Source organism: Mustela putorius, unplaced genomic scaffold (genome assembly GCF_011764305.1).
Source record: "Mustela putorius furo isolate JIRA1106 unplaced genomic scaffold, ASM1176430v1.1 tig00004068_pilon_pilon_pilon, whole genome shotgun sequence".
Taxonomy (NCBI): domain Eukaryota; kingdom Metazoa; phylum Chordata; class Mammalia; order Carnivora; family Mustelidae; genus Mustela; species Mustela putorius.
In genome coordinates, this window is record NW_025422199.1 from 437,259 (window position 1) to 451,368 (window position 14,110).

The window sequence follows — 14,110 nt, forward strand, 5'->3', positions numbered from 1 at the left end:
ACTAGATACTGAAATTCCTGCTATATCTTCCAATGGTAGAAGTTACTCTCAAAGTAGTCTCTAGCCCCCAATTGAACCACATAGCTTCATAGTAATTGAGGTTACTAAAATTGGGTATTTGCAAATTAAAACTAGTACCTTAATAGCCTTTACCAACATTGGATCAGTGTTCTATCTCTCGTCTGAAGGAGATATTTAATGGCAAAGATTATACAATGCATGTGTATGTAGATAGTTGAGATTCCTGTAGTCAGGAGAGAAGGCCAATTTGTTGATGTTGCCTTAAATTGGTTTTTCTTTTTTTAATTGCTGCTGTTCTTACTTTTGAGTTCTATATTCTTTAGCTTCATGACTCTCAGTTTGGTCTCTTACCAGTTGCTGGGCTACACAGTATGTAGTGATGAAAATTTGTTTCAGTAGTAGTTTTGGTCTCCATTTTTTTCAGTAGTTAGACTCCAAGGCACAAAGGCCTTGCAGCTGAAATGTAAACTGTCCATATTTCTATTGCTAAAGTGAACTTAAACATAATCCACTCCTCTCCTTGACTTACAAAGTGAAATGAGACATTAAACTTTTCTCAGAGAGTTGTTTTCCCTTGAGTTTTATAAATAAAAGTGTTGCATCCTCTGGATAGCATTGCCTCATTGACTGGTTAAGTCCCTTTCCTCTATGTTTCCATGGCATCCTGTGGTAATAACTTCTTTTTTTTTAAGATTTTATTTATTTATTTGACAGACAGAAATCACAAGTAGGCAGAGAGGTAGGCAGAGAGAGAGGAGGAAGCCGGTTCCCTGCAGAGCAGAGAGCCCAATGTGGGGCTCAATCCCAGGACCCCGGGATCATGACCTGAGCCGAAGGCAGAGGCCTTAACCTACTGAGCCACCCAGGCACCCCAACTTGTTAACATGTATGTTAAGTGTCTTACTCTGTGCCGTCTGCATCCTGGCACTTAGAAGGTCTTCAATTCGTATTTGTTGTACTGAAGAGTGAGCTAGCAATTAAAAGCTGTAGGCAGTTGTTCAGAATCTCAACTCTTACTTTCTTTAAAGTTCAAGTGTGCTTCTTTTCTAAGTATTTTGGGTATGTTGTTTAAACTCACCTAAATCATTTTAGTCTCTTGAAAAATTGCAAGGTTAACAAATAACTGAATCAGTTTGAGCCAGGAACTGGAAGTCAGTCTGCTTACAGGTGGTAGCAGTCATCACACATGGAAATGGAGCCAGGGTACTCAGCTATTCTGAGGAGCATTGTGGCTAGAAGGCGTCTTCCTTTCCCTGGTCAGGATTTAGTTGCCATCAGATAACTCTAGATATTTTGCGAAAAAATAAATTGCCATGCGGTGTGATCTGACTAGAGAGCACTGTTTCTTCAACTTGCCTCATCATGACAATCATCTGGGGTTCTTGAAAGTAACCTAAGTGTTCATTGTTGGATGAATGAATAGAGAAAATATGGTTTATACAGACAGTAGAATAGTATTCAGCCTTACAAAAGGAAATCCTGCCATTTGGGACAACATGGATAACCTGGAGGACATCATGCTAAGTGAAATAAGCCAGACACAGAAGGACAAGTCCTTCATGATACCACTTATATGAGGAATCTAAAATTGTCACTCACAGAAGCAGAGAGTAGAATGGTGGTGGCCAGGAGCTGTCAGGAAGGACTATTGGGGAAGTATTAGTCAAAGGGTGCAAAGTTTTGGTTATAGAAGACAAATGAATCCTAGAGATCTATATAGCATAGTGCTCATGATTAATAAGTTACTTAGAACTTTGCTAAGACAGTAAATTTTATTTTAAGTGCTTTTATCACAAAAAATAAGAGGGCAGGAAGAAACTTCTGGAGGTTATGGGTATGTTTATGGCATAGACATGATGATTCTTATTTCTAAACTTGAATTATATACATTAATTATGTACAGCTATTTGTATGTCAATCATACCTCAATAAAATGGTCTAAGAAATATATTCCCAGCCTAGCCCTAGATCTTCTTAATCATACTTCTCAGAGAAGAGACCTGAAATAATTATTACCTTTAGTGAATGGGGGCATAAGGACTACAGGCATACCTCATTTTATTTGCCCTTTGCTTTATTGCATTTCAGACACTGCATTTTTTTTTTTTTTTACAAATTGGAGATTTCTGACAACCCTGCATCAAGTCTGTTGGTACCATTTTTCCAACAGCCTTTGCTGAATCAAGCCATCTCCAACATCCCCTTAAGTCAAAGCCTAATCCAGAGGAAGACCCTAACTCTCCTTAATTCTAAGAAGCTACAGAAGAAAAGTTTGAAGCTAGTAGAGGTTGGTTCGTAATGTTTAAGGAAAGAATTCATCTCCAGAACATAAAACTGTATGGTAAAGCAGCAAGTGCTGATGTAGAAGCTGCAGCAAGTCATCCAGAAGATCTAGCTAAGGTATTCCATGAAGGAGGCTACATTAAACAGGTTTTCCATGTAGGTGAAATATCCTTCTATTGGAAAAACATGCCATCCAGGACTTTCATAGCTAGAGAGGACAAGTCAATGCCTGGCTTCAAATCTACAAAGGACAGGCTAACTTGTTAGGGGCAAATGTGGCTGGTAACTTTAAGGTGAAGCCAGTGCTCATTTACCATTCTGAAAATCCTAGGGCCTTTAAGAATTATGGTAAATATACTTTGCCTGTGCTCTATAAATGGCAGAACAAAGCCTGGATGACACCATATCTGTTTACAACACGGTTCACTGACTATTTTAAGCCCATAGGTGAGACCTACTGCTCAGAAAAAGAATCCTTTCAAAATATAATGGCCCATTGACGGTGTACCTGGTTACCCAGGAGCTCTGATGGAGATATACACCAAATTAATGTTGTTTTCATGCTTTCTAACACAGCACCCATTCTGCAGCCCATGAATTAAAGAATAATTTCAATTTTCAAGTCTTGTTATTTAAGAAATTTTGTAAGGCTATAGCTGCCATAGGTAGTGATTCCTCTGATCGATCTGGGCAGAGTAAACTGATAATCTCCTGGGAAGAATTGACATCTAGGGTATTAGATGCCATCTGGAATACTAAATGCCTTTAAGAATATTCATGATTCATGGGCAGAAGCCAACATAACAACATTATTGAGAGTTCAGAATAAGTTGATTCCAACCCTCATGGATGACTTTGAGGTGTTCAAAATCAACAGAGGAAGTACTTTGCAGATATGGTAGAAAAAGCAAGAGAACTGAAATTAGAGGTGAAACCTGAAGGTGTGACTAAATTGCTGCAATCTCATAATAAAATGAACGGGTGAGGAGTTCTCTCTTATAGATGAGCACAGAAAGTAGTTTCTTGAGATGGAATGTGCTCCTGGTGAAGATGCTGGGAAGATTGTTGCAATGACAACAAGTGGTTTAGAATATTACATAAACTTAGTTGATAAGCAGTGGCAGGATTTGAGGGATTGACTCCACTTTTGAAAGAAATTTTACTATGGGTGAAATGCTATCAAATGGCACCAGGTGCTACAGAGAAATATTCCTGAAAGGAAGAGTCAATCTGTGTGACATTCATTACTGTCTTTTTAGAAATTGCCACAGCCACTCCAGCCTTCAGCATCCACCACCCTGATCAGCCAGCAGCCATGAACATCAAGGGAAAACCCTGCTCCACCAAAATGATTATGACTTGTAGCTCAGATGATTGTTAGTATTTTTTAACAATAAAGGATTTTTAAACTAAGGAATATACTTGGGGACATAATGCTGTTGCATACTTAATAGACTACAGTATAGTGTAAACATAACTTACATGCACTGGGAAACCAAAAAGTTCATTTGGCTTGCTTTATTGAGATACTTGCTTTATTGCAGTGTGCTGGAACTGAACCCACAATATCTCTGATGCATCCCTGTATTACTTTTCATCATATACCTTTCTGTATTTTTTATTTTTTTGATCTGGAGTATATTCTTTTATTCAGTTGTAATTTATCTTTTGTATTAAGTATTGCAATTCACATTATAAAAATTCAAAAGGTACAAAAGGATATTTGATAAAATCTCCCTTTCACCCCTGTACATAGTCACTAGATTCTTTTCTCCAGAGTTGACCAATATAATCCGTTGTGTATTTTTCCAGTTATTATGCCTATGAGAGCAAATACTTAAAACTACTTGCTACACACACCATAAATATACATTTCAAAAAATAGTAGCATACTATACATAATTTGTATTTTACTTTTCTATTTACTATATCATGATTTTTCCATGTGAGTACATAAAAGTTTTGTGTTTATATTTTATGGTTCCACCTTATTCTGTTGTATGGTTATGTAATAACTTATATAACTAGTCTCTTATTGATGGGCAGTTAGATTTTTTCCAGTTTTCAGCTATTATAATAATACTATAACAAATACTTATACAGTTGCAGTGCTCTTGCCAATACCTAAGCACTTGTGTTGTTCCAAGTACTTTACATATCTAAAAGATCAATCCATAGAAGCAAAATTACTGGGTCAAAGGATATGTGCATTTGTAATTTTGACAGATCTTGCCAAATTTTTCTCCATAGAGATTATACCATTTACATGCCTACCTTCAATATTTGTGTGTGCCTGTTTCCCTTACCAGTATAATATTTGGTAATGTTATAGTTGAAATACCATCTTTCAGTATTGTTTTAATTTTCCCTTAACACAAGTGAATTTGATCATTTTCTTATATGCTTACAATCAATTTGTTTTTTCATTTTTTTGTGTGTGAACTGTTTTCTTGTGTTGTTAGGTTTTTTCTTTTCTATTAGAGAAATTAACCCTCTATGCAGGGTTTTTTGCAGTTTGTCAATTGTCTTTTGAGTTTACTTACTTTGGCTTTTCCCAAACAATGTTTTATTTTAATAATGTTTTATTTTTAATAATGTTTTATTTTATTTTATTTATTATTATTTTTTAAAGATTTTATTTATTTATTTGTCAGAGAGAGAGCGAGAGCGAGCACAGGCAGACAGAGTGGCAGGCAGAGTCAGAGGGAGAAGCAGGCTCCCTGAAGAGCAAGGAGCCCGATGTGGGACTCGATCCCAGGACGCTGGGATCATGACCTGAGCCGAAGGCAGCTGCTTAACCAACTGAGCCACCCAGGCGTCCCTGTTTTATTTTTAAGGATTGATCTTCCTCTTTACTCTTACTGGGTTTTCTCTTACACATAAATTTTCCTCACTGTGAAATTATATTTTTAAAAATCCCCATGAAATCTAATATTATTTTTATGGTTATCCTAGTTAAAATGTGAGGAATGGATCTGTCTTATTGTTCTCAAACGAATGTCCAGTTATCTCAACACCATCTGTAGAATAATCCATATTATCTTTGTAATTTAAAAAGTGAGTTATGGTTTTTGCAATAGGTAAATGGCATTTAATAAAGGCAGGGGCAACTGTTAAAATTAAGATACTTAGAAGCCATATCAACCAAGTACAGCATGTGGACCTTATTGGGATCCTGATTTGAACAAGCCAGCTGTCAAAAGACATTTTTAAGGTAATCTTGGAAAATAGAGTAGGAACTGGATATTAAGATATTAAAAAACTTGTTAATTTTGGTGAGATGATAGTTTTTTTTTAAAGATTTTATTTATTTTATTTGACAGAGAGAGAGATCACAAGTAGGCAGAGAGGCAGGCAGAGACAGAGGGGGAAGCAGGCTCCCTGCTGAGCAGAGGGCCCGATGCGGGGCTCGATCCCAGGACACCGAGATCATGACCTGAGCCAAAGGCAGCGGCTTTAATCCACTGAGCCACCCAGGCGCCCCTGGTGAGATGATAGTTTTGTGTGTTCTTTTTTAACTCTTCATCTGTTACAGATAAAGAAAGAAGTATGTATAGGTGATTTGGTATCTGGAATTTGCTTGAAAGTATGCCAGAAATGACCAACAATCATACGAAAAGATGTTCAGCATCATTAACTATCAGAGAAATGCAAATGAAAATGAGATATCACCTCATACTCATTAGGATTGCTACTATAAAAAAGAAAGGAAAAGAAGTTTTGGTGAGGTTGTGGAGAGGTTAGAACCTTGTGCATTGTTGGTGGGAATATAAAATCAAGCAACCTCTATGGAAAGCAATATGGAAGTTCTTTTTAAAAATTAAAAATGAAACTACTATGTGATTCAGCAATTCCACTTCTGAGTATTTACCCAAAAGAACTGAAAACAGGATTTTGTTTTGTTTTTTTTTTTAAAGATTTATTTATTTATTTATTTGACAGAGAGAGAGACAGTGAGAGAGGGAACACGAGCAGGAGGAGTGGGGGAGGGAGAAGCAGGCTTCCTACTGAGAAGGGAGCCCCATGTGGGGCTTGATCCCAGGACCCCGGAATCATGACCTGAGCCGAAGGCAGATAGATGCTTAATCACTGAGCCACCGAGGCACCCCTGAAAATAGGATTTTGAAGAGATATTTTTCACATCTATGTTTACAGCAGTGTTAGTCATAATAGCCAAGAAGTGGAAGTAACCCATAAGTCCATTGATTAACAGAGGAAGAAATTGTGGTGTGTACATAGAATGGAAAATTATTCAGCCTTAAAAAGAAAGCCTGTCACATACTACAGTGTGAATGAATTTGAAGGACATTATGTTGAGTGAAAAGAGTCAGTCATAAAAAGACAAGTATTGTATGATTCCACTTATATGAGGTATCTAAAGTAGTTAAATTCGTAGAAACTGAAAGGGTGGTTGCCAGGAGCTGGGGGAGAGGTGAAAATCAGGAGTTGTTTAATGGGTAGAGAGTTTCAGATTTGCAAGATTAAAAAGTTTTGGAGATGTGTTTCACAACAGTGTTATTAAATCTAACACTATTGAACTATACACTTAAAAATGGTTCAGATGGTGAATTTTATGTGTTTTTTTTTTTTTAGTCATGACTTAAAAAGTGCATTTAAAGATGCCAGAAAACGGATGCCTGAGTGGTTCAGTTGGTTGGGCGGCTGCCTTCGGCTCAGGTCATGATCCCAGCAGCCTGGGATGGAGTCCCACATTGGGATCCTTGCTTGGCAGGGAGCCTGCCTCTCCCTCTGCCTCTGCCTGCCACTCTGCCTGTGCTTGCTCACTCTCTCTCCCTCCCTATCTCTCTCTGACAAAAAAATAAATAAAATCTTTAAAAAAAATTAAAATGCCAGAACAAAAGGGCAGCATAGTAGATGAAACAATGACTTAACATTGATAGTGGTTGAAACAGGATAATGGTATCATAGAGATTCGTTATGGTATTTCCTTTACCTTTGTGTGTTTAAAATTTTCCATACATTTTAAAAGTGAGATTTAGGGAGCATGGGCTGAATTTGAATTCTAGTTCTGCTTTTTAATAATTGGAATATAATTCACATAATACCATAAAATTTACCATTTTTTAAAAAGATTTACTTAAGAAACAAAAAGATTTACTTAGAGAAAATGCACAGTTGAGTGAGAGGAGAGGGAGAGGGAGAGAAAGAATCCTTAAGCAGACTTCCACTGAGTGCAGAGCCTGACTCAGGGCTTGATCCCAGGATCCTGAGGTCATGACCTGAGCTGAAATCGAGAGTCTGCCACTCAACCAATTGAGACACTCAGGCACCCCAAAATTTGCCATTTTTAAGGTGTATAAGTTGTAGTCACAGAGTTGTGCAGCTATGATCACTGTCTAATTCCAGAACATTTTTAACACCCCAAAAGGAAACTCAGTACCTTCTAGCAGTCATTCTTCATTTCCCTTTTCCCTCAGTCCCTAGAAACCACTAATCTATTTTTCCCTCTCAGTGGATTTTTCTATTCTGGAAAATTCATATAAAAGGAATCGTATAATATGTGGCCTTTTTGTCTGGCTTCTTGCACTCGATATTGTTTTTAAGTTCATTGATGTTGTAGCATGAATCAGTACTTCATTGTTTTTTATAGCTAAATAATATTCCCTTGTATGGTTATGCAATACTTTGTTTAACCATTTTTTCTGTCGATGGACATTTGGAATGCTCCGTGGCCCTGAGCAAGGCACGTTGCTTCTCTGAGCCTCAGTTTCCTCATCTGTAAGATGGGACTTGTAACACCTACTTGGTCTGATTGTGATGAAGAGATGGAAGGTACCATACCTAGCACTACTCCTGGTACGGATGAATGCTCAATGAGTGACTTGTATGAGAGGTCTGCTGGAACAAACTAGCACCAGTAGACAGCATAAACTGTACTCCTACTCTGACTCAATTGGAGTTCATCATAACTCTAGGTGTAAATATGTTGCCGCACAAAGTAAGGATTTTTGGTTCCTTTGCTTGGAAAACAAACATGTACACACATTGTGTGCTATCTGCTTATCAGTGACCCTCCCCTTGTGGACTTAATGTGTGACATGACTATCTGCTGTGACTAGTCTCTTCCCATAGCCTAGCAGAAGCTTAATGCATTGAAACTCCAGTCAGGCTGCAGAAAACTACCATTATTTTGTAATTATTTATTTATTTTTAATTTCTTTTCAGCATAACAGTATTCATTGTTTTTGCACCACACCCAGTGCTCCATGCAATCCATGCCCTCTCTAATACCCACCACCTGGTTCCCCCAACCTCCCATACCCCACCCCTCCAAAACCCTCAGATTGTTTTTCAGAGTCCATAGTCTCTCATGATTCACCTCCCCTTCCAATTTCCCCCAACTCCCTTCTCCTCTCTAACTCCCCATGTCCTCCATGCTATTTGTTATGCTCCACAAATACGTGAAACCATATGATAATTGACTCTCTCTGCTTGAGTTATTTCACTCAGCATAATCTCTTCCAGTCCCGTCCATGTTGCAACAAAAGTTGGGTATTCATCCTTTCTGATGGAGGCATAATACTTCATAGTGTATATGGACCACATCTTCCTTATCCATTATTTTTTAATTTAAGTGAAAATAAAATAGGTTAGTTGAGTCAGCAAAAATATTTATGTCCATAGGTTCTAGAGCCAAAATCCAGGCTTTGTTCCTTCTGGCCATGCGACCTTAGGAATAGCAATGTAAAAATGGAGCTGATAATAATAGATATGGCCTTATAAGATTGAATATTAAATGAGTTAATGAATGCAGAGTACTTGGAATGCTGCTTAGCACATAGTATGTATTCAGTATCTGTTAACCATTATTATTCATATTGTAATGCTCCAGGTTTTATGTTGGAATCAGGAATAAGGAGATAAATTAAGTCTCTGTAGTCAAGGAAGTTAGCAAGGTATAGCCAGTATGCAGATTATCTCAGTATGTTCTAAGTGCAGGGATAGAGGCATACAACGGAAGGGCATTTAAGGGTCTGCCTCTGTTACATGAAATATAATGTTCCCTAGGAAGAAGCCTGGTACTGTAGAAATAAGTGCATTCCAGATTCAGAACAGCCTGAGTTTGAATCCTGTGTACTCTCATTCATTATGCAGCTTTAGGGGCAGCCAACCTCTCATAGACTTAGTTTTCCCATTTCCAAAATGGGATGACGTTTCTGACCTCTACCTGCTGGAAGTTCTCTGTGGTCTAAGATGTTCCTAAGAAAGCAAGCAAGGGTTTTTTAGATTTATTTATTTATTTTAGAGAGACAGTGCAGCAACCCCCCACCAACCCCGGTGAGTTGGGGGAGGGGCAGAGGGCGAGACTTTTCAAGCAGACTCCCTACTGAGCATGGAGTCCAACCTGGAGCTCCATCTCACCATCCATGAGATCATGACCTGAGCCAAGAGTCAGAGGCTTAAACAACTGAGCCACCCAGGTATCCACAAGCAAGGATTTTTTTGACAGGTGTTAGATTTTAAAAAAAAAATGAACTTAGAATCAGATTCTAACTATGTTAATTTAACCTGTGTCTATTTCTACATGTACGTTTTTTCATCCATACCTAACTTATTCTTGGTTGTTCTGACAATGAGATAATGTAGGTAAGGTATATGTGGCATATAGAAGGCATATAGAAGGTGATGAGCAATAAATAATAGCTTTATTATCTTTCTAACCAAGATTTCTTCTGTTACTGTGTGCAGCAGAAACTTAAGTAATATATACCATGTTAAGTTCAGTATTCTCTTGAAATGCCTCACACCACAGTTTCATGAAAGCACTGGGCATCTCAATGAAAACATAGATAATACTATCTTTGTTTATAGTAGGAATAATCAAGTTTGAATCTGGGAGACACTTTTGTTGTTGTTGAGTATTGTGTTGAGCAATGATCTTAGATCTCAAGAGTGATCTTAAATTTCAACTACAAAAGTCTGTTTCTAACTTTCTGGACTCTAACCGAATAATAGTCAGTTTCTGTTACATGACATGTTCCTCTCTTCTTCCCTCCTAGGTCTTTCAGAGCCTTGAAGATCACCATTTGGAAGTGGTGGCTTTTTTCAGGGAAAATGGCTTCCATGGCCTTCTTGCCCATGATTCCGAGTATGCTCTCTACAATATTCCTTCTTACTACAGTTCCCATGCTCTGAAGCTGAGCTGGAATGGGAAGAATCTCACTACCAATCAGTTCCTGATGCAGGAGGTAGCCAAGCAGCTGGGCTTGAAGCGAATGAATTTTCCCATATTTGCTGCACTGCTAGGTAGGTATCCAAGAACGGGCTCTGATTGGTGAAGTTTCCTGTTCCAGTGTTAAGACACAAAGATCAGCAATTTAGCCTGTCATAATTGAATTTATCTTTTTAAAGTCCACATGCTAAACACTCTACTGGGGAAAACCCAGCAGGCTTTTGGGCTTCTTATTAGAAACTCAGCATGTTTGTCTTATGAATTTAATATAGGACATCGTAGAAAATTATTTTGATTTTTGTAAAACTTTTTTTCTTAAATTCCATAACATTTTATACAGAGTACTGTCTTAGGCCAAATGTTTTACTAGCCCCAGATAGTTTTGGTTCCCTATTCAGAGCATTAGCATTTCTTTCCTGCTGTCTCAGTTTAGATGAAGAACAAAATTTGTTGTATATGTTTTTTCTTTTTCTCTTGTGCTAACATTGTATTATAAGAATTTCCAAACACACAGCAAAATTAAAAGAATTTGGTAGTGAAAATCCTATATATCCTGTATCTACCACCTACATTCTGCCATTAACATTTTCCTATACTTGCTTTATCATATATGTGTCCATTCTAGCCATCCATCAATTTATCTTTTAAAGATGCATTCAGAAGTAAACTCCAGGGGTGCCTGGGTGGCTCAGTGGGTTAAAGCCTCTGCCTTCAGCTCAGGTCATGATCCCAGGGTCCTGGGATCGAGCCCCGCATCGGGCTCTCTGCTCAGCAGGGAGCCTGCTTCCTCCTCTCTCTGCCTGTCTCTCTGCCTACCTGTGATCTCTGTCTGTCAAATAAATAAATAAAATCTTAAAAAAAAAGTAAACTCCAGAGAGTTGGTTGTTGTTTTTTTTTTAAGATTTCTCTATTTGAGAGAGAGAGAAAAGGCAGGTGGGGGAGGGGAGAATCTTTTTTTTTTTTTAAGATTTTATTTATTTGACAGACAGAGATCACAAGTAGGCAGAGAGGCAGGCAGAGAGAGAGGAAGAAGCAGGCTCTCTGCGGAGCAGAGAGCTCGATGCGGGGCTCGATCCCAGGACCCTGGGCTTGTGACCTGAGCTGAAGGCAGAGGCTTAACCCACTGAGCCACCCAGGCACCCCTGGGAGAGAGAATCTTAAAGCAGACTTCTGCAGAATGCAGAACCTGATACGGGGCTCAGTCCCGGATCCTGAGATCATGACCTGATCTGAAACCAAGAGTTGGACGCTTTAACACCTGAGCCACCCAAGCACCCGGAGAGTTATGTTTTCAGGTGGCTTTCTAAGCATGAAGGTTAATATATTGTCTCAGGTGTAACCTCTGCTTATAATCCCAAAGGATTTGAGTTTGGCACATCTAATGGAGTTAGCACAAGTCATAGAATTAGGCCTGTGACAAATCGCTGAAGTCACACCTCCCTGGTTTCAATTTCTTCATCTGTGAAATGGAATAGTATACCTCATTGTGTTATTGACAGAATTAAATGAAATGAGACGTATAAAATGCCCAGCACTTAGTAGGCAGTCAGTAATTGTGGGTGCTATTATAAAAGGCAGAATGACTAGATGAGAGATAATAGCATGGGCTTTAGAGCTTGCTTCTTATCCTGGTGGGGGCACTTATTAACCAAGCTACTTTGGGCTATGTCACCAAACTTGTCTGAACCTCTGTTTCCTTATCTGTAAAATGGGGATAATAATACTCTTAGGCATGGTTATTATAATAATAAAACATATAATGCATGTGATACATAGTAAGTAATCAACACATAGATACTATAGATACTACATTGAGAATCTGCACCTCTGTGAATTATTTGATTATTTTCTTTCCCAGAAGCCCTTTCATGGCCTGGAGGTTCTATGAAAACATTTACACAGTCAATAAATGACAAATGTACTTTATAGGTAACCACATTCTTCCAGATGAGGACCTGGCTGCTTTTCACTGGAGCCTCTTGGGACCAGAGCATCCCCTTGCATCACTTAAGGTAAAGTGCCCCCATTTCCTGCCTATACATCCATGCCTAGGGGATATCAGGTTTTTTCCATTGGAGTTTTGATAGAATAATTACCTTTCATTAGGCTTAAAATATTTCAAATACAGAAATTATAATTATGATCAGTACCCTTAATATCTTTTTCCAGTATAGTTAACACACAGTATTATATTACTTTGAGGTATACAGTATAGTGATTCAATAATTCCACGCATCAAGTGCTCACCCAGACAAGTACACTCCTTAGTCACCATCACCTATGTAATCCATCTCCACACCCATCCCTGTCTCTGGCAACCATCAATTCTCTACAGTTAAGAGTCTGTTTCTTGATTTGTCTCTCTCTCTCTTTTTTTTTTTTTTGCTTTGTTCATTTTTTTCTTACTTAAATTCCACATATGAGGGAAATCATTGGTATTTGTCTTTCTCTGACTGATTTATTTCACTTAGCAGTGTATACATAGCAGTATACTTTATAGCTCCATCCATGTCATTGCAAATGGCAAGATTTCATTCCTTTTTATGGCTGAATATATATATATATATATATATATATATATTTATATACACACACACACACATACACATAACACCCACATACATACACACACACACATACATACATACCACATTTTCTTTATCCATTTATCTGTTGATGGACATTTGGGCTGCTTCCATAATATGGCTATTATAAATAGTACTATAATAAACATAGGAGTACATATATAGTTTTTAATTAGTGTTTTCATGTTCTTTGTGTAATACCCAGTAGTGCCATTACTGGATTGTAAGGCAGTTCTATTTTTAACTTTTTGAGAAAACTCCATACTGTTTTCCACAGTGCCAGCACCACTTTGCATTCCCACCAACAGTGCAGGAGGGTTCCTTTTTTTCCGCATCCTCACCAACACCTGTTGTTCATTGTGTTTTTGATTTCAGCCATTCTGAGAGGTGTGAGGTGATTCTCATTGTTAGTTTTGATTTGCAGTTCCCTGATGTTAAGTGATATTGAGCATCTTTTCATGTGTCTGTTGGCCACCTTCATGTCTTCTTTGGAGAAATCTCTGTTCATGTCTTCTGCCCATTTGTAATTGGATTATTTGTCTTTTGGGGTATTGAGTTATATCAGTTCGTTCTATATTTTAGATATAAACCCCTTATCATATATGTCATTTGCAAACATCTTCTTCCATTCAGTTATAGGTTGCCTTTTCATTCTGTTGATTATTTCCTTTACTGCACAGAAGCTTTTTATTTTGTAGTCCCAATAGTTTATTTTTCCTTTTGTTTCCCTTGCCTCAGGAGTCATGTCTAGAACAATGTTGTTATAGCCATTGTCAAACAGATTACTCCCTGTGCCGTCTTCAAGGATTTTTATGGTTTCAGGTCTCACATTTAAGTCTTTAATCCATTTTGAGTTTCTTTTTGTGTATGGTGTAAGAGAATGGACAAGTTTCTTTCTTCTTCATATACCTGTCCAGTTTTCCCAGCACCATCTCTTCAAGACAATACCCTTAATATCTTAAGGATTCATATAAACCTATGAAGTAAAATACTAATACCCCAGTAAATGAGATAATGAGCGAAAGAC

At 37.9% G+C, this 14,110-nt stretch overlaps 1 protein-coding gene across 3 annotated transcripts in view; it reads left to right on the plus strand.

Annotated features, from left to right (window-relative positions):
• The window catches only part of FAM120C (family with sequence similarity 120C), a 125,471-nt gene that overhangs the window by 12,592 nt on the left and 98,769 nt on the right, over positions 1–14,110 (plus strand). For all 3 annotated transcript variants that reach the window (XM_045072779.1, XM_004780587.3, XM_045072778.1), the window contains exons 2-3: positions 10,326–10,572; positions 12,428–12,510. In XM_045072779.1, the coding sequence (XP_044928714.1) occupies positions 10,326–10,572; positions 12,428–12,510 (330 nt within the window). The remainder of the gene's footprint in view (positions 1–10,325; positions 10,573–12,427; positions 12,511–14,110) is intronic.